At 35.6% G+C, this 19,459-nt stretch overlaps 1 protein-coding gene across 1 annotated transcript in view; it reads left to right on the plus strand.

The window, feature by feature from the left end:
* The window catches only part of VTA1 (vesicle trafficking 1), a 73,518-nt gene that overhangs the window by 18,725 nt on the left and 35,334 nt on the right, over positions 1–19,459 (plus strand). The window contains exons 2-4 of the mRNA XM_518771.7: positions 302–396; positions 3,611–3,738; positions 4,407–4,482. Coding sequence (XP_518771.1) covers positions 302–396; positions 3,611–3,738; positions 4,407–4,482 — 299 coding nt within the window. The remainder of the gene's footprint in view (positions 1–301; positions 397–3,610; positions 3,739–4,406; positions 4,483–19,459) is intronic.

Raw genomic sequence — 19,459 nt, forward strand, 5'->3', positions numbered from 1 at the left:
CTTACCAATTAAATTATAGGTGCCTTTGACAGCTTAGGACATACCTAGTCCTCTTTTTTTTTTTTTTTTAACATAATACCAAAAGAGAAGGCCTTATTTGATAAAAAAATTTATCATGAATGTCTTGCATTCTTTGGATAATATTTTTGTGCTTTTTAGGTTTATAACTTCCATAGTAAATCAGTTTTATTTCTAAATTTACTTGAATTTTAAATTATTTATTTGCAATTATATTTTAAACACTCATAAACATGGATGTTTAAAAATGAAATTGTTCAAATTATCTTACTTTTCTTTCTAGGTCGTTTATACGCAATGCAGACTGGAATGAAGATCGATAGTAAAACTCCTGAATGTCGCAAATTTTTATCAAAGTTAATGGATCAGTTAGAAGCTGTAAGTTAAACACTGATCATTTATTTTCTGGTTATGGTTAAAATACCATTTTATTCATTTGCGTGTCTGTGTTGTCATTTTAGTTCTTTCCCTTGGCAACAATCAAAGCCATTATACCTGAGGAAAAACTAGACATAATTTATTTTCATTTATTTGCTGTATACTTCCAGAGGGGTTATGAGTGTTAATTAAAGTATGTTCAAGTATCTTTGCATATGCCATCATATCTTATTCCACATTATTATAGATGGCCTTTGGCTCATCCTTTTATAAATGAAAAACCCCTCCTTTTTTTTTTTTTTTAGTTGAGACAGGGTCTCACTCTGTCACCCAGGCTGGAGTGCATCACAGTGGCGTGATCTCTCGGCTTGCTGCAACCCCCACCTCCCAGGTTCAAGCAATTCTCTTACGTCAGCCTCCCACGTAGCTAGGACTACAGGCACACGCTAAACGTGCCCGGCTAGTTTTTTTGTATATTTTGGTAGAGATGGAGTTTGACCGTGTTGGCCAGGCGGGTCTCAAACTCCTGACCTCAAGTTATACACTCACCTCGGCCTCCCAAAGTGCTGGGATTACAGGCATGAGCCACCAAGCCCAGCCGTGAAAAACCGTTTCTAACCTTCCCTTGCAGTCACGTGGGTGATTAATTTGGGAATCTTAATATTTCTTATAATAATGAAATAATGGGCTGTGTATTTAGTGAAAGGAACAATGAAGGAAATGATGCCAATTACTTATCCTTTCTTCCTCCCTCTCTGGGGTCCCAGGGCAAGATATTCTTATGGTTTAGGCATCCTTCCCTCCTAGCAGGAATGTCGTAGGTGACTAATTAGTCACCTTCTTGAACCTAATATAACGTCACAGATGACTGTAGAGGTACTTTTGGAGAAGTGCCTATTGGATTGGATGTCAGTGCATAAAGAAGGCAGTGCCTACCTTAGTAGTCACACTTAGTAATGAGGACTCTGTCCTGTAACTCCTGGACCCAGCCATACCTGGTTTCTCTTTTAACAAAGTCAGGGTACACTCATTAATTCATCTCCTCCAAGACTGTTACATTAATAGTCGTGACTTACTTTTATTTGCTTATTTAGATATCCAACCTCAGGAGAATTAGAAACCTATTCTATCAGTTGTATTATTTTGCTTAGAGAAAATTTAGACAAATAAAAACCAAAATGAAAACACACTAGTCAGCCCAGAGCTTTTTATTGTTTTCATTGTTTTTATGTATTGTTAGGAGGTTATGATTCAAACAAGACTTATGCGAAGACAGAACTTCCTACCTAGTTGTATAAAGCAGCCATGGGCAGTAGTGTTCTCTCTCACTTGGTGTGGCTGTCTGGCTTACTGACTCCTGTTGTCTGCTACTGTTAACTACCCAAAATCAGCCTCATGGCAGCACTGAGGAAATTCAGCTGTTCTGGAGCCTATCTGGCCTTGCATTTCTACAGCTGCTTCTATGGATACAAGATAAATTTGAGTACTCTCTTTCTAGGGAATGGGTTGGGGTAGAAGGGAGAATGTTTCTCACACATAGCAGTATATTTGTAAAATCCAACTCTAGCATTTTGTATAGTATAATGTCTCTTTATTAACTTCACTGTATAGCAGTAGTAGCTCAGATAATAGTTCTTGGGTAAGACAAAATTCAAACGTTTTCTGAAGTGTAAAATCACATTTATAAAGGGACTCATCAGGAATTTATCACTATCTGCATTAAATGACAGGTAAGATAAATGTATTCCATGGTAAGGGCACACTGTGGTGTTTGTATTACAGTTTTAAAACTTCAAGTATATTATGTTTTTGCTGTCAGGTATTTTCTGATGAAGATGAGATGAAGTGGCCTACTCTCACTAAAATTATTCTACAATGAAATCTGCCTTTACAAATGATTTTGCAGTTTGGATACACAAATTACTGTTATCTGTGGGGATTTTTTTTTTCTTTTTTCTGTTCTTGTTCAGGATAAACATAGATAAAATTTCCTTAAATTTCAGCATTAAATCTCTTCTGGACCATAAGTTATTCTGTTTAATTATGAAAGTATTTACTTTGCTGATTTTATGAAAAATCCTGGGGCTTCTTTTAATTTAATTTTTTACTTTATAACATCTTTGAAAAAAGCAGTTTTTAATTAACTAGTGTGATGCTCAGATCTGATACTCCAGAGAGTTATTTTATTCCTGTATTGTAGTCTGAGTAAAAATTAGGAACTTTTTTTAAATGCTTTAAATTATTGTGTCTATAGAAAAGGGCTAAAAATTTACAGATAGAAGTTGCATTGATTGCAGGTATATATTTGTCTAATTTTTAAAAGCTTCCATAATTTGATTCTGAGTTTGTCATCTTATACCTTACTTTGAATTAGATCTTTTTTGTTTTTCACACTATGTGCTCTGAGAGATATCATTATTATTATTATTATTATTATTATTATTATTTTGAGACAGAGTCTCGCTCATTCACCTAGGCTGGAGTGCAGTGGCGCGATCTCAGCCCACTGCAAGTTCCTCCTCCCAGGTTCATGCCATTCTCCTGCCTCAGCCTCCCGAGTAGCTGGGACTACAGCTGCCCGCCACCATGCCCAGCTAATTTCTTTTTGTATTTTTAGTAGAGACGGGGTTTCACCGTGTTAGCCAGGATGGTCTCGATCTCCTGACCTCGTGATCCACCCGCCTCAGCCTCTCAAAGTACTGGGATTACGAGTGTGAGCCACTGTGCCCGGCCAAGAGATATTATTTTACAACATGATGAACCTTCTAGTCTTATTTTTTTTAGATTTGACAGAAATTGAAATGGGAATAAATTAAAATTTTAAGTTATATATGCCTAGAAATTATTTTCTAATTCTATTTTTAGGGTAACTTATAGTTTGGGTAATAAAACACGATTTTGAAATATTTGATGCTTCCTTCAGATGGATAATTGGATATATTATCTTTTTATGCTTGGTTATTTTGATTGTTAGAGCTAAATTATATTTTCAGTTTATCATAAGTGTGTTTCTTCAAAGTTGTAAGCATTGGATTTTGTTTTAAATGCATTGGGCTGAGGCATAGCAGCTCTTTTTGCAAGATTTCATTGATGACATCTTTTATTGAAATGAATGTAAAATAATTTACTTAAAATGATTATTAGAATTATTTGTAATTAAGTCAACACTTCTAAGAGTCCAAAGTCATAAGCTATGTATCTGATTTTATTTTAGCTAAAGAAGCAGTTGGGTGATAATGAAGCTATTACTCAAGAAATAGTGGGTTGTGCCCATTTGGAGAATTATGCTTTGAAAATGTTTTTGTATGCAGACAATGAAGATCGTGCTGGACGATTTCACAAGTAAGTAAAGAGAAAAATAAAAATTATTTTATAAATTTTGTAACTGTATAACCAAAATTAACTAGTTTTCTCTGGAACACTTTCTAACCTGCTGATTGATTTAGGTTTTTTTAGAAAAAATTATCAAACCTCACGGTGATTTTAGGTTACAAATTCGGGCCTTTCTCTTATAAGAAAATGGCTGAAAGAAGAAATACCCAGGGCAGATTTATTTACTTAGTAAATATGCTCTACTTAGCTATTTTTTAACATTTAGTAAAATCTGAGTTGATTTTAGCCAAAATCACAGCCCCGCCTGATGATTTTGATTTTGAAGGTACCCACCCCAGTCAATTCAAATGATTTATCAGTATAATATTTACATTTAAAGAAATACATTATGGTTTGATATGGAGTCAGATAATACTATAATTACATTTTTCTAAAGTCAAAAACATACAAAAAATCTTGCCGTAGCGCATTTACTTGTAATGTGAGTCTTGTTACTTTCTCATAGTAACAGATTAGAAAACCATTTTTGTTATTCTCTTGAAATCTGATTTTATTCAAAACATGAATTTCAGAGTGCTTTTATAAAGATAGGAATTTTTTTTCTTATAGCTAAATGACAAAACTACATTTTAATGTGTTTCATATTTAAACTAGACCGGCTCTCTTTTCTCTTCCAGAAACATGATCAAGTCCTTCTATACTGCAAGTCTTTTGATAGATGTCATAACAGTATTTGGAGAACTCACCGATGAAGTGAGTGTACATTCTTTATTGTCTTGTTAGCTGAAGATCAGTAATGTTTCTGTTTATCAATATTGTTATTGCATTGTTTATTTACAGCAGAATGTCTGTCAGAAATTAATGCAAGCAAAAAATGTAATTTTGCATTTTTTATTAGCCATTTTTAAAAAGTAAATTATTTCCAATAGTATATTTTAATTTTGTACTAAGTTCTTTATTTTTATTTTTGTATTTGTTTTTTGAGACAGGATATTGCTCTGTTGCCCAGGCTGGAGTGCAGTGGTGTGATCTCAGCTCACTGCAGCCTCAGCCTGCCCAGGCTCAAGCAATTCTCCTGCCTCAGCCTCCTAAGTATCTGGGACTACAGGCACAAGGCACCATAGCTGGCTAATTTTGTATTTTTTTGTAGAGACATGGTTTTACCAAGCTGGTGTCGAACTCTTGAGCTCAAGCAATCTTGCCTGCCTCAGCCTCCCAAAGTGCTGGAATTACAGGTGTGAACCCCATTGCACCTGGCCTGTAATAAGTTCTTTAAATCCAGCATGTATTTTACACTTCAGCATATGTGTGACTACTGTATTGGACAGCACAGGTTTACAGTTTGATCTTACTAAGTATTAACATATTACTAATCCTGTATGTTGTTAAGTTTTTACACTGTAATTTGTTGAACATACTTGAGGTAGAATCATTTTTTTTTTCTTTGAGATGGAATTTTGCTCTTGTTGCCCAGGCTGGAGTGCAATGGCGCAGTCTTGGTTCACTGCAACCTCCGCCTCCCAGGTTCAAGCGATTCTCCTGCCTCAGTCTCCCTAGTAGCTGGGATTACAGGCGGATGCCACGACACCCAGCTAATTTTTGTATTTTTACTAGAGACGGGGTTTCACCATGTTGGTCAGGCTGGTTTTGAACTCCTGACCTCAGGTAATCCGCCCACCTTGGCCTCCCAAAGTGCTGGGATTACAGGCATGAGCCAACACACTGGGACTGGAGGTAGAATCTTTTTATGACTTTTTTTCTGTTTAATTTCTAGTCAGCATTATTGTTAATGGTTTGTTTCCCTTGTAAAATGCATATAAGACTTAATATTTTATAACATACTTCCTGTTCATTCTATCTATTTGATTCCCATCATGATTTACCATAAGGTAAGCAAAGCACATAACCTTTGTATACATGGGCAAATGGGGCTAAATGACAAATTTACTACTTTAAGTTCAGTATCATTTTCACCATAACAGGCTTTACCATTCATGTGGAGAATTTATTTTCTGAGAGGGAATATATTAATCTAGAAAAAGGAAGAGTTATAAATGAGATTGATACATATGTGTTATAGGAGTGATTTGAACACTATGGGCAATGTTTTTTTTTGTGATTAAACTTTTTTTTCAAAATGACGAGTAGCTCTTAGTAAAGTCCCAAACAAAACAGAGTACAATCACTGTATAAGGCATTTTTGTAAAAGATTGTATAGCAAAACTGCAAAAAGTTATTTTTTGTTTATATTCAAAATGAAGTTACTCTCTAAGCTTGATGAGTATAAGCAGGGGTTTTGCCAGCATGAAAGTTGTACAGGACATTTCAAAGTTGTGACAAATGAAGGACTTTTTTTGTGTGTGAGACTGAGTCTCTCGCTCTGTCACCAGGCTGGAGTGCAGTGGCACAATCTTGGCTCACTGCAACCTCTACCTCCTGGGTTCAAGCAATTCCCCTGCCTCAGCCTCCCAAGTAGCTGGGGCTACAGGTGTGCACCACCACACCTGGCTAATTCTTTGTATTTTAACAGAGATGGGGTTTCACTGTGTTGGCCAGGATGATCTCAATCTCCTGACCTCGTGATCCACCTGCCTCGGCCTCCCAAAGTGCTGGGATTACAGGCATGAGCTACCAAGTCCAGCCAGGACATTTTTTTTGTAATGTGACTGTCCCTTTAATTTCAAAACATGGAGCAATTTTGGCCCTTGCCCGCACACTGCCAGTAGCATTTCCCAGTAATTGAGCTAACCAGAAGCCACCTGAGATATTTCAAAACAGCCCTACCCTAGGGTATGGGGCAATGCCCATTTAGAGCCACTGCTCTCAGATATTTTATACTCTTATACAGAGTCATATAAAGGAGAACTGATACCCGGAGTGTGAAAACCTGAACTATTACTCAATGGGTATTACCTTTTTATGTTCTGATGGCCTTATGGATCCACCTTTTTAACTCCCTTTTACCTCATCTCCTGTTATTAATGATCCAAATTTTCTTTTCTTCTCTGTTTTACTAGTGTGAGGCACTATGCTAAATACTTGGGGATACAGAGGTAATATAAACATGACATGATAGAAAGTTTTGAGTGGTTCAGTAGAACTTTGGAGAGTACCAGGTAGGTGAAGAAGAATAGTGAGAATTCAGTGAGAATTAGAAGAGTAAGTCATAAGCCAGGTCAGACAGATGATGGAAGACCTACAATCTTCAGTTTGTATTTTTGAGTAAAGAACTATGCCTTGGGGTGCTTTGTATAATAGGAGCCTGTACAATGAACTGAAGTGAGGGAGAACTACAAAACCATTTGACAAAAAAAAAAAAAAAAGAAAAAAAAACTGGTTGATGATTAACTGTGGGCCTTAGTTGAGAGGTGGAAAACTGGACATGATGAGTTGTTTTTGGTTTGAGAAACAATAATATATTGAAACTTAGACTTTAAAATTTGAGGTGCAAGTATGACAGCCAAAAAGGAATTACCAGAAGCCTCTTGGAAATAAATAAGCAAAAGACAGCAAAGTAGAGGGGACAATTCAAGTTATAAGATTAGACAAACCCTTCAGGTAAGTGGATTGTTTTGAATGAGAGAGAAGATGACTAAATAAATACCCTTGGTAAACACTTATTTTTGCAGTGTAAGAGGAAGAAGTTAATAAACACATTCGTAGATGTGAATGGAAATTCAAGATACCAGAAGAGAGGATCATGATAAGGCAAAGTAACAGATCAGAATGCCACATGGTTTATTGTGCTCTGGGCCTACAGGCGTGCGCCACCATGCCTGGCTAATTTTTGTATTTTAGTAGAGACGGGGTTTCACTGTGTTGGCCAGGATGGTCTTGATCTCCTGACCTCGTGATCCGCCCTCTCCTAGTTCTTATTTGGGGAAGCTACCTTCCCCTATGTAATTTAGAAGCAAGCACATAATCCTTTAAAGTTATAACTGCTAACAATGGTGAATCCAGCCAACAGGTAAAGTAATAGTCATAGGAAAAAGAACAAAATTTCCAGAACTCTTAAGTGAGTAATAGGTTCTCTTCACTTAAGGAATATGTAACACTTCCACATACATAAGCTACATTAATTTATCTGTATTTCAGGAGAATAATCTAGGTTTACTTTTAGCTACCATTAATGAAGAACCATCTTCCTTAATTTTTTGAACATAGTAACTAGGGCAAAACTGTAAATGAGGCCAGTGAGAAGGCTTCATGTGAGATTGGGGTGATGGGATGGGATTTGTTTAGATATTAGGGTTACTAAAGAGTAAGGGTAAAGGGATTTTTTTTACCCCCTATCTCACTACCCAACCTGCTCCCTAAGCCCCTTTGCCTTGCACTGGTGCTAGAATAAAGTAGCGTCTTTGTTGGTGGATAAAGGATTCCAGATAGTTGGAGGGGTCTGGAATGGGATCCCACACACAGTCCCACCTGGATCACTGCTTAGTGGAGCTGTAGGAGCGGGACTGCCACCACCCAGACCTACCTGAATGGTAGAGCCACTGGCAGCTTGCACCCTGAGCCTGGAAAAGGTGCAGCTTTCAACTCCAACCTGTGGGAGCAGCCACAGGGGCTGTACCCTGCAAAGCCATAGGGGCAGAGCTGCCCAAGGCCACCACTTGTACCAGTGTTCCCTGGATGCTGGTTATGGAGTCAAGGATTATTTTGAAACTCTGAAGTTTAATGTCTACCATGTTGGTTTTTGGACTTGTGTGGGGCCTATCGTGCCTTTTTTTGGGCAGTTTCTCCCTTTTAGAATGGGGATGCTTACCCAATGCCTGTACCACCATTCTTTCTTAGAAATAAATAACTTGCTTTTAATCTTACAGGCTCACAGGTGGAAGGAATGTGCCTTGATTCTTAGATGAGATTTTGGACTTTTGAGTTGATGCTGCAATGAGTTAAATCTTTAGGAGACTATTGGGAAGGGATAATTATATTTTGCAATGTGAAAAGGACATGAGATTTGAGGGGGCGGGAGCAGAGGTGGAATTGTATAGTTTGGATGTTTGTCCCTGCCAAAACTCATGTTAAAATGTGATCCTCAGTGTTGGAGGTGAGGCCTGGTGGGAGGAGTGGTCATGGGGATGGATCTTTTATGAATGGCTTGGTGCCCTCCCCATGGTAATAAGTGAGTTTTTGCCCTGTTATTTCACGTGAGAAGTGGTGGTTTAAAAGAGCCTGGCGTCTCTCTTGCTGCCTCTCCTGCCTTGCGACACGCTGGCTTCCTTTTGCCTTCCATCATGAGTAAGAGCATCCTGGGCCTCACCAGAAGCCAAGCAGATGCTGGGCCCATGCTTGTGCAGCCTGCAGAATGTGAAGGCTCTTTTCTGTATAAATTAGCCAACATCAGGTATTCCTTTATAGCAGTGAAAACAGACTAATACAAGATGTAAACAACCTGAATAACCAAAGCCTTCTGTGTGATATCTGTACATGATGATTTGGGATATTCTAATTAAGTTATTTTTACTTAAAATTCCATCCCTTTTCAAAAAGGCCACTGGTTCACAAGATGAATTATGCAATTTACATAACTAATTCATCTTATTTTGAGCTTTTTTTCCCTGCAGTTCGTTCTTCTGTCATTGAAGAACCTACAGGAACTTCTTATTTCCTAACACTGCAAGTCCAAGCTCCTCTGTCAGATTTTCAGGTTTTCTGTCATGCTCCGTACTCTGCTTGCTGCCCTATTTGCCAGTCCTACTTTGTAGACCAGGCTGCTCACTGTCTTCTCATTTTTCACCTTTGGAAATGTGTTTTTAGCCGGCTTTGCCTAAGTTTTATCTTCTCTTCAGGTCTCACCTATATTATTCTAGTCCTTACATGAATTTCTCCATTCTCTCAGCTCTCCCCCACCTGTATTTAGAGTTCTAACTTTATGAATATTACACTATGAATGTATTGACTTCATTTTTGTGTATTGTATTTTTGAATAAATTATATTGCAAGTACTTGAAGAGGGGGCTTTGTCTTCTTGATTAGTTTCTGCTTGAAAAGTTGCTATAGTGTTTCATTTTTTAACCTGTAGATGGAAAAATGCCTTACACTTGTTTATATATAACTTATTTTATTTCATAACTTTTCTAAAATGTAATAGATCTCATTTACTCAATGATAATTTTCTTGGTCATTTCTTGATTTTTTTTTCCTTTTAATTTCATGTCATTACTCACTTGTATAAAACTAAAGTCTATTTTCTTTAGTCCTTCAACATTTTTGTTTTTTTATTTTTTAATATTTTGTCTGCCACTATTCTATTTCTCAGTTATCTTATCTCTATTTTAGGTATATGTATTTAGCTCTTTTAACTGTGCCTTATTATCATTGCATCACAACATTTTAATTAAATTTGCTGTTATGTAAGCTTCTAGCTCTGTTGTTACATAAACTGTAGTTCTCTTGGAATCAGTGCCCAGTTTTAGTTATAGAGTCAACATAAATATTTTCTTTTTCTGCTATAGCATCTTGTGTAATCTGTTTGTGGCCAATATTATTGATCGGCTTCCTTTCATTGTATTTTAGATTCATTTCACTACTAGCAGTGTTTGAGGAACAGATAACATTTTACTATTTTTCATTCATAATCTTTGGTTAAGATTAATACTGCCAAGTTAGGTAGAACATGAAAATTACAGGTGAAAGATAATGCTATTCTTATATATGGAGTTTTTGCTATTTGAGGGAATGAGATGAATATGTTTTCTGCCCTCATTGAGCTTATGTTCTAACCTGGAAAGAGAAACAGAATAATTCTGATGATACATGATGTATTAATGAAATGTAGGGAAGGTATGCATTGGCAGTACCTAACATTAGCCTGGCACTATGCTTAGACACCTTGTTTCATCTCTCACAACTCTGAATTATAGTGAGAAAACTGAGGGTCAGAAAAATATAAAGTGCTTGGCCCCAGATACATAGCCCAGGACAATATTTCTCAAACTCTCTGTGATAAAGGTTCAGCCTTTTTTTTTTTTTAATTTTCAGTTCTTTGCAGATGATTTTGTAAAATACAAATGCAAGTAATAAATGAATTACAAAAGAGAAAATTTTAAAAGGCATACAGATAGATATACAGCATAATTTGCTATGTGTGTTTCAAATATTTCTAAATCCAGTTTCAGTATTACGTTGTCACAAACTCGTAAGCAGTTTTGCAGACCAGCAGTGTTTCTGGGACCACATTTTGATTGGCACAGATCTAGATCTTTTTTGGATCCTGTTATGGTCCTCCTGGCTTGAAAAACAGGGCTGCACATTTACTGAGGCAATAAGGCACATGAATAGCTGGCTGTGAGAAGGTAGTCTGTTTAAGGGTATCCGTGTGTACTGGAACGTTTCAAAGTGAGCAACATCTTATTATTAGCCTAGAAAACCATGGTAAAGCAGAGATATTTTCTAACTACAAAAGCATTTATTCCTTACATACACCATACTTTAGGTTTTCATGTTCTTACTGTATCCTGAAAGTCTCATTCTTAGCAATTATCATAATAGATAAATATGAGAGTAGAGTTATGTCTAATTACAGTAGAAATTCCATGTGTCTTGTACTCACTTGTATGATAATTGCCAAGAACAATGTCTTACACCTAACTGATGAGTTGTAAATGAATGAAATATTTTTTCATACAGTATTAGTATAAAGTAATTAAGAGTGCAGGCATTGGGCCTCCAAATTCTGTCACTCCATAACTGCATGACTTTGGGTAAGTTAACTTATGTAAGCCTGTTTCAACATACGTAAGATTATGAAAATTGTAATACCTGTTTTGTCAAGTTGTCATGGAGATCAAGTGAGGAAATATATGTAAAGCCTTTAGCAAAGTGCCTAGCATGTAAGTGCTTTAAAAAAATTAGCTCTTGCAGATTCTAGCAGTAGTAAGGAGTATAGCTTGAGAAGGCCGATTAGGAAGCCTTTATGAACTAGGGTAAAAGATAAAAACTTGAGTTTTCAGAAAGGAGATCAGAGAGTAGGGTTACATTCAAAAAAAATATGCTAAATGTGCTTTTTCTGTTGGAAGGTAATTTTTTTACACACAAAAAAATCAGTTCGTGTAGTCCATTCTAAGTACTAAATGTGTATTCATTGCTAGTTTTAGCCTGTAACCTGAGTCTGAAGCATATAGCTCTATCATATAATAATGTTTAAACCATGTTTTAATAATATTTTACTGGGCTGTATTTAGAGAGGTTGTCAGCAAATACATAAAATTTTTCATGGAAACTCTCCTAAACTGATGTGGCTTATATATTTACTTTGTATTTAGATGAGCTTATTCATGGGCATTATGTATTATTGCTACTGTATTTGGGAGTCTAACGTGTACATTTGGAGTTCCAAAAGGAGTACAAAGAAAACGAGTACAAAAAGATATCTGAAGAAATAATGACCACAGATTTTCCAAATTGAGTAAAAAAGCAGCTACAGATTCAAGAAGCACAGTGGACAATTAGGTTAATATAAAGGAAATCACACCTAGAAACATTGTAGTCAAACCACTGAAGTCTAGTGATGGAAGAGAAAATCTTGAAAAAGCAGCCTTGAGAAAATGTGTTACACACAGGGTAACAGTGTTGTGAGGGATAGCTGACTTCTCATTTTTTAAAAAATTGGAGGCTGGAGGATAATAAAATGACATATTTAAAGGGCTGAAAGAAAAAAAATAAAACAAATGAACAAAAACCCTGTCAACTCAGAATTCTATATACAGCAAAGCTGTGCTTCAGAAAATGAAGGTTTTAAAAAAACATTTTTAGGCAAGTTAATTCATTGCTAGCAGGTCTGCACTAAAGATCCAAAGAACTAAAGAACAGCTAAAATGAAGGAAGTTTTTCAGGCAGAAGGAAAAGGATACCAAGTAGGAATTTGATTTACAGGAAGGAATGAACAACACTGGACACACTAATGTAGGTAAATGTAAAAGACTATATATTTTTCATTTCTTTAAAAGATACATGACTATATTTGTAAAAATTATTTTAACTATACATATATATATTTGGCAAACCCTAAAGAAGGCAGAGAAGGGGAAGAGAAGGAAACATAAACAGGTGGGACCAATGCAAAACACATAGCAAATTTTAGACCTAAATACAGCTATGTTGTTACATACCATAATTGTAAATGGACTAACACCCAAATTTTATAGTAGAGGTTTTCAGACTAGATTTTTTTTAAAAGCAAGCCTTAACTGTATACTGTTTCTAAGAGATACTGTTCAAATACAAATATAAATATTTTGAAAATGAAAATATGGAAAAAGATGCTTAATGCAGATACTAAGTAAATAGAATCTCAAGTGGCCATAGATAAAATAGACTTTGAGTAGATGTGTTACTAGAAATAAAAGGGGCCATTTTATAATAATGGGTCAGTTCATCAAGAAGACAATACTGTTACAAATGTCTGTGCACCTAATAATAAAACTTTCAAACTATATGAAACAAAAATCAACAAAAAGAAAAGAAAAATAAGGAAAAACTCATAATCATAATTGGAAATTTTAACACCCCCATTAGTCATCGGTAGAATAGTTTTTTTAAATCAATAAAATAACACGAATAACGAGTGGCCACATAAATTGTTGTCTAGAATGTGAAAAACCAAGCGCTTTCATACATTGCTTGATGGAGATGTTAGATGTTATATCCACTTTAGGAAAAGAGTTGGCCATTTTTTTTTTTAATGCTAAACATACTCCCTTTTACCCAGCAATTCCTATTCTGGTTTTTATCCAAGAAAAATAAAAACATATGTCCTGAAAAAGACGTTGAGGAGTGCTTATGGGAAGTTTATTCATAATAGCCCAAAGCTAGAAACAACCCTGATGTCCACCAACAGGGGCACTGGTAAACACATTGAGGTATTAGATACAAAAAGGAACTGACTGCTGATATAACCTACAACGTGGATGAATCTAGTAGACATTATGCTGAGCAAAAAAAGAGCCGGAAGTATACAAACTATATGATTCCCTTCATATACATATGTGTGTACATGCGCGCACACCAAAGGAAGTTGATCTGGGAAGGGATATAAATAGAAGTATGGTTTACCGAGGTATATTAATCTGTTTGTCAAAATATTAAATTGTGCACTGAAGATGTATGCATCTCAAAGTATGTTCGTTTTACTGCAGAAGTTAAATATTGAACTATTTTATTGATAGGTTTGGTTTATCTTAGTATGGGTTGACAGTTCTAAACCTGCTTATTCTATATTCTAAGAGTGACCAAATGATTAAATATATTGAGGGAGACAGTTTTCTCACTTTTGGGGAATTTAGTTACAATGTCGAATGAGAGAAGACTAGATTGTGTTGTGCTGTTAGGTTGGAATTGTTGTAATCTTCTTAATTCATGCTTTTAAATATATTACATTAGATGAATAGATCTATTTATATAGGTATAATATGTATACTATAGTTTGTGTATCTGTATACTCTCCTAGGAGCAATGATGCAGCAGTAGCAGTGAGCACACAGTGAGCATCCCTAGTGCCTGATTTTCTATTCTAATTTTATTCTGCATAAGGAACCAGGACTTTCGTAAAAAGTGCTTAATCTAGGGCTAAGTCCAGGAAGGCTACAGATAAGGCCAGACCTTCTTGTGACAGAAAGGAGGAAAGTGTTATCATAATCATAGGACCCAGAAGCCGACTTGAAAGGGTTCCCATTGTCCAAGCCAGGGACAGTTTGAGCATAAAAATAAGAATGATAGTAATGGATGATAACTCACTGAATAAATTAAGAATCTGTATAGGTCCAGACTGATACATATGAAGAAATAAATAAATGAATAAATAATAGAAGAGCAGAGAAGGCTCTTTGTCATAGTATTCTAACTATAAATATACAAATAGTGATAAAATTAAATTATTAGTGGGCTTTAAAAGTAGTAGGTGGAAAGTTTGATAAAAAGAAGTATATTTACATGTCTCTGAATATCTTACCAAATTGCTTATTGATATCAGAGGAAAATAGTAATTCAATAATGAGAAAACTTGTCACACACCTCTTTAGGCCAAGTCATTAAACCTAACACCACTAATATTGGGACAACTCACATCATGTGCATCCTAATAAGATGATCTGAAAAAGACAAACATCGCTTCAGTGATAATGCTTCCAAAAACGTATAACCCGAACGTAATCATGAGGAGACATCAGACAAATCAATAGACATTTTACAGCTTGGTTGGTATTTTTTAAAAAGTCAAGGTCAAGAAACACTAATCATGCTCCTTAGATTAGATCTGGGCCTGGGGGGAAAATAACTACAAAGGACGTGATTGGGACAATTGACAAAATTTATTGGGACTGTGGATCAGACTGTGTAAGTATTAAATTTTCCGATTTTTGAGATTGTCCTAGATTTTGGAAAGTGCAATGAAAGGGTAAGGGGACACCGTGTCTTCAATTTACTCTTAAATGGTACAGAAAAAAAAATATATATATATATATATATTATATATACACACACACAGACACACTTTTTTTTTTTTTGATACGGAGTCTCGCTCTGTTGCCCAGGGTGGAGTGCAGTGGCGCGATCTCACCTCTCTGCAAGCTCTGCTTCCCGGGTTCACGCCATTCTCCTGCCTCAGCCTCCTGAGTAGCTGGGACTACAGGTGGCTGCTACCATGCCCAGCTGATTTTTTGTATTTTTAGTATAGATGGGGTTTCACTGTGTTAGCCAGGATGGTCTCAATCTCCTGACCTCGTGATCCGCCTTCCTCGGCCTCCTGAAGTGCTGGGATTATAGGCATAAGCCACCGTGCCAGGCCTGACACACACGCTTTTTATATTTTTTATATATATATACTTTTTATACATTTATATGTAGAAATAAATTGATAAAAATTAAATAGTTGGAGAATCTGAGTAGAAGATATGTGAGAGTATGTTGTGCTATTTTTAAAACTTTCTGTAAATTTGATGAAAACTATTTTTTTTTTCAAAAAATAATTAACATTGGTTTCTTTTCTTAGCCCAGTAGATTAAGTATTAAACAGTTACCGACCATAGCTTGTTTGGAAATCTTTTGTTTACTTGGAACATATATTCCAATGTTATGATATTTTAAAAATAGAGGAGTTATATTTAAGTCTTTGTGTATTAAGTTATAGTTATGATTTGGGGGGTATAGTTTTACTCTCCCTTTTAAAAACTTGTTTGCTGAAATTATAGTTGCTTTGAAAAATATAAAAGGATTAAAATGTTGAATGAATATCAGGAAATACATGTAATCTGTGACTATAAATATTTCAGTGTCTGAGTAATTTTGATAATAAATTTGTTTAATATGTTTTTCAAGCATTTCTCATTATACCACGTCTCAGTGTTCTGGGAGTTATCTGGAAGTCTTGTTTATATAATAACTTGGGAGGTTGAGGGACTAAGAGTATAAATGTATTTGTGATGTTGCCACAAAGTTAGAGATTATTAATCCCATTTTTATCACTGTCTACTTTGAAAATCTTATGAAAGCTGTGAATTCTCATGCTAATGTGTATTGCATTTTTGCATGTAATTTGGAGGGTGTTCCAGGAAGAGGCAAGAGAGAGTGCTACATTTTTGAGACTACAGTACAAGCTACCTATTCTTGTTCAAGAAATAACAAGGAGAACAATGTGGCAGAATCCAGAATGAGAAGGAGTGATAGGATAGGAGATGAGAATGAGGGTGGTGGGGGGAAGATTCAAACAGAGAATTTACAAAATTTGACTTGTATATTTAAAGTATTGTTCCCTTCTGTAATGGACAAGAGTGGAAAAGGCAAACTCATTAGTATGTTATTAAATAATCAAGGTAAAAGATAATGCTTGCTAGGACCAGAGTTTGCCAAAGAGGACATGTTGAGTAGTGGTTGGATTCTGGATATATTTTGAATGTAGAGCTGACAAAATTTAACAGTTTCATTGGCAGAGTGTAAAAGATACAGAGAACTCAAAAATGACTCCAAGGGTTGGACCTGACAACTATAAGATTTTTAACCATTGTGGCCATTTATAGAGTTGGTGGGGGAAAATCAGGAGTTGGTTTTGAACTTGGAGGAGCTTATCAAACATACAGGACAAATATGGAATTGGATGTATACTTATACAAAATCCTAAGGTTCAGAGAAGTCTGAACAGAAGATACAGATTTGGAAGTTGGCAGCAAATACACCTCATGGTATTTAAGGGTGGTATATTTAAAGCCATTAGACTGCGTGAGATCATCAAGTGTAGAAAGAAGAGACAAGGAATCCAAGAGCTGAAGCCTGAGGTACTCCTGACACTGGGACATGAAAAAGGACAAGTATAAAAGGACTGAAGGAGCGCGCAGCAAGGGAGAAGGAAAACCCGGAGGTCTTGATAACCAGGAAAGCAAGTGTAAAGGGGGGCATCAAGGAATGGGGTGGGAAATAATCACCTGTTCATGCTGATAGGCGTCAAAGAAGATGGCATGTAAGCCTTGAATTTAGGTGGCAAAAATCACAATTACTTTCACACCAACCTAATAGCAATATAGAAGTAATCTGTAACCTTGACAAAAGCTGTTGCAGTGAGTGGTGGAGATTAAAAACTTGCCTAGGATGGGTTCAATATAAAATCAAAGAGGAAGAATTAGAGACAGCTGGTGTAAAACTTTGTCTTTCAAGGTGACTTTTTGGTATGCTAATGGAGAGTAATTTATATCAAATTTTTCATAGCTCTAGCCAGGAATTTATTATTACACTCTTGTGAGTCTTACAGGTCCTAAGTTTGAAAATCCCTCCTCCAGCCTATGGTTGCTGTTGTCTAACCAGTCATGCTTCAGTGTAGCAAGTGATTTAAAAATTAAATGAAAATTCATGCTAATTCTTAAGTGGCCAAAATTTGCAGTTGTCAGTGATTCTCATCAATCTAATAACAAAACAGGAACTTAGAGGCCAAGGACAAAAGTAAAAGTTCTTTTTGCAGTTCCTGTCTCTTAGAAAGGATGTTTAATCAGCCAAAAGGAGTTAATGAATTTCAAAAATACATCTTGAAAATTTCCTTTTAAAATATTGTTTAGTATCCAGCATCCTTTACATCCTTTATTTTAAAGAAAACAACATTGAAAAGTGAATTAGTGGAATTACAACTGCCGGAAATTTCTGCTAAATAGTATATGCATCAGTTTGTAGGAATAGGGATGTTTTGGAAACAGGATGAAATAAAAATTAAATGCGTTGCTTTACTAAACTGAGCCCTTTTCAACTTAGTTTCTTAAATTTCACATACTAATGCAGAAACTCAAATTGGTTTAAACTTCTCTACACTGCTCATGCTTAGATATTAGGACTGAAAGAACCTTCTAAAGTCATTACAACTTTTCTACTAAGTCTTTAGACAGGATTAAATTATTTCAGATAGAAGAAAATTTAGCCTAATTTTAAAGACCCTCAAAGAAGGCAGTTTAAACTTTCCTTAGCAATTTTTTCATTTACTTGTAAAATAGTTTTCTTCGTAACTACCAAAAGGTACATTCTGCATTGATAAACATTAAGTAGCTGATCTTTAAGGCTTATTTTCTGTTATTTCATCTATTTTAATCTGAGTTGCAAATTACAGCGTGGTAATTGTAGTTTACCAAGATAGACCTGAATGAGTGGCTAACTTTACTACTAAAACAGTATGACCTTCAGTAAATTACTTTACTTTTGTAATGACATTTCTTCATCTCTAAAATGATAAGATTATAGAATCCCAAGAAAGAAGGATGAAGAAATAGGGACTTCAGATAAGACACGTGTCACATTTAGGGATGTCAGTTATTGCGTGGTTTCACATTAGACTCTAAAACTCATGCTTGACTCATTCATCTCATGTATCCCCAGCACTTAGCATAGTACCTGACTTGAGTAAATAAATAACTGTTGACTTACTGGAAATGAGGGTGCTTCATAGGGAGTAAACATTTGCACTTAGCCTTGGAGGAAAAGAGACTGGGCAGAAAGGAAACCATGTTAGATAAGAGAGAATAGCATAAGAAGAGAATGCAGGTAAGACAGGAATCCAATCTTGATTGAGGGAAATGGAAATAAGACTGAGTGTCCACAATGTGGAGGGCCTTGAATGCCAGATTAAACTGTATTTACATTGAGCCAGTCTTATAATGTCTCAAAGCCTTAGTGTGAGTAAAATGTGACCTGCCTAAATTTCGAGGTTTTGATGAAGACCAAGTAGAGGAAAATGTGTGGAAATGCTTTATAACCTGTGGAATGCTATAAAGATGTCAGTCCAAGACTTTAATCTTGTCTTGGATTTATCTTACTTATCCAACTAGCATTTAATATGTATCTTCTATCCATGGCATATTGGTTTATTTATCTTTATTCTCCAAATATTTCCTTATTTCTACCTTTGCTTGTACTTTTCCTTCTCTCCAGAATCTTATTATTGCTTCCATTTTTTCACATCTTACCCATCTTGCATGGCCAAACTAAAGTATCATTTCCTTTACCTTATTCTGTTTTTTCTTTATTCTCTGAACTGTTCCATGTACTTACTATAGGAAACAGGTTTAATACTTCCTACTAAGTGTTTTTATAGTAACAGTTCTTTGTATTTTAATTTCATATCGATAGCCAGAAGAGTAGCTCCCTAAGGGTGGAAATAATGTATTGACTTATTTTATATATCCCATATTGCTAATTAAAGGTCTTAATTAACAGCAAACTTTTACAGAGCCTAAAAGTATGTTGAGGTTAACTATATATACCT

The sequence above is a fragment of the Pan troglodytes genome, chromosome 5 (genome assembly GCF_028858775.2).
Source record: "Pan troglodytes isolate AG18354 chromosome 5, NHGRI_mPanTro3-v2.0_pri, whole genome shotgun sequence".
NCBI lineage: Eukaryota > Metazoa > Chordata > Mammalia > Primates > Hominidae > Pan > Pan troglodytes.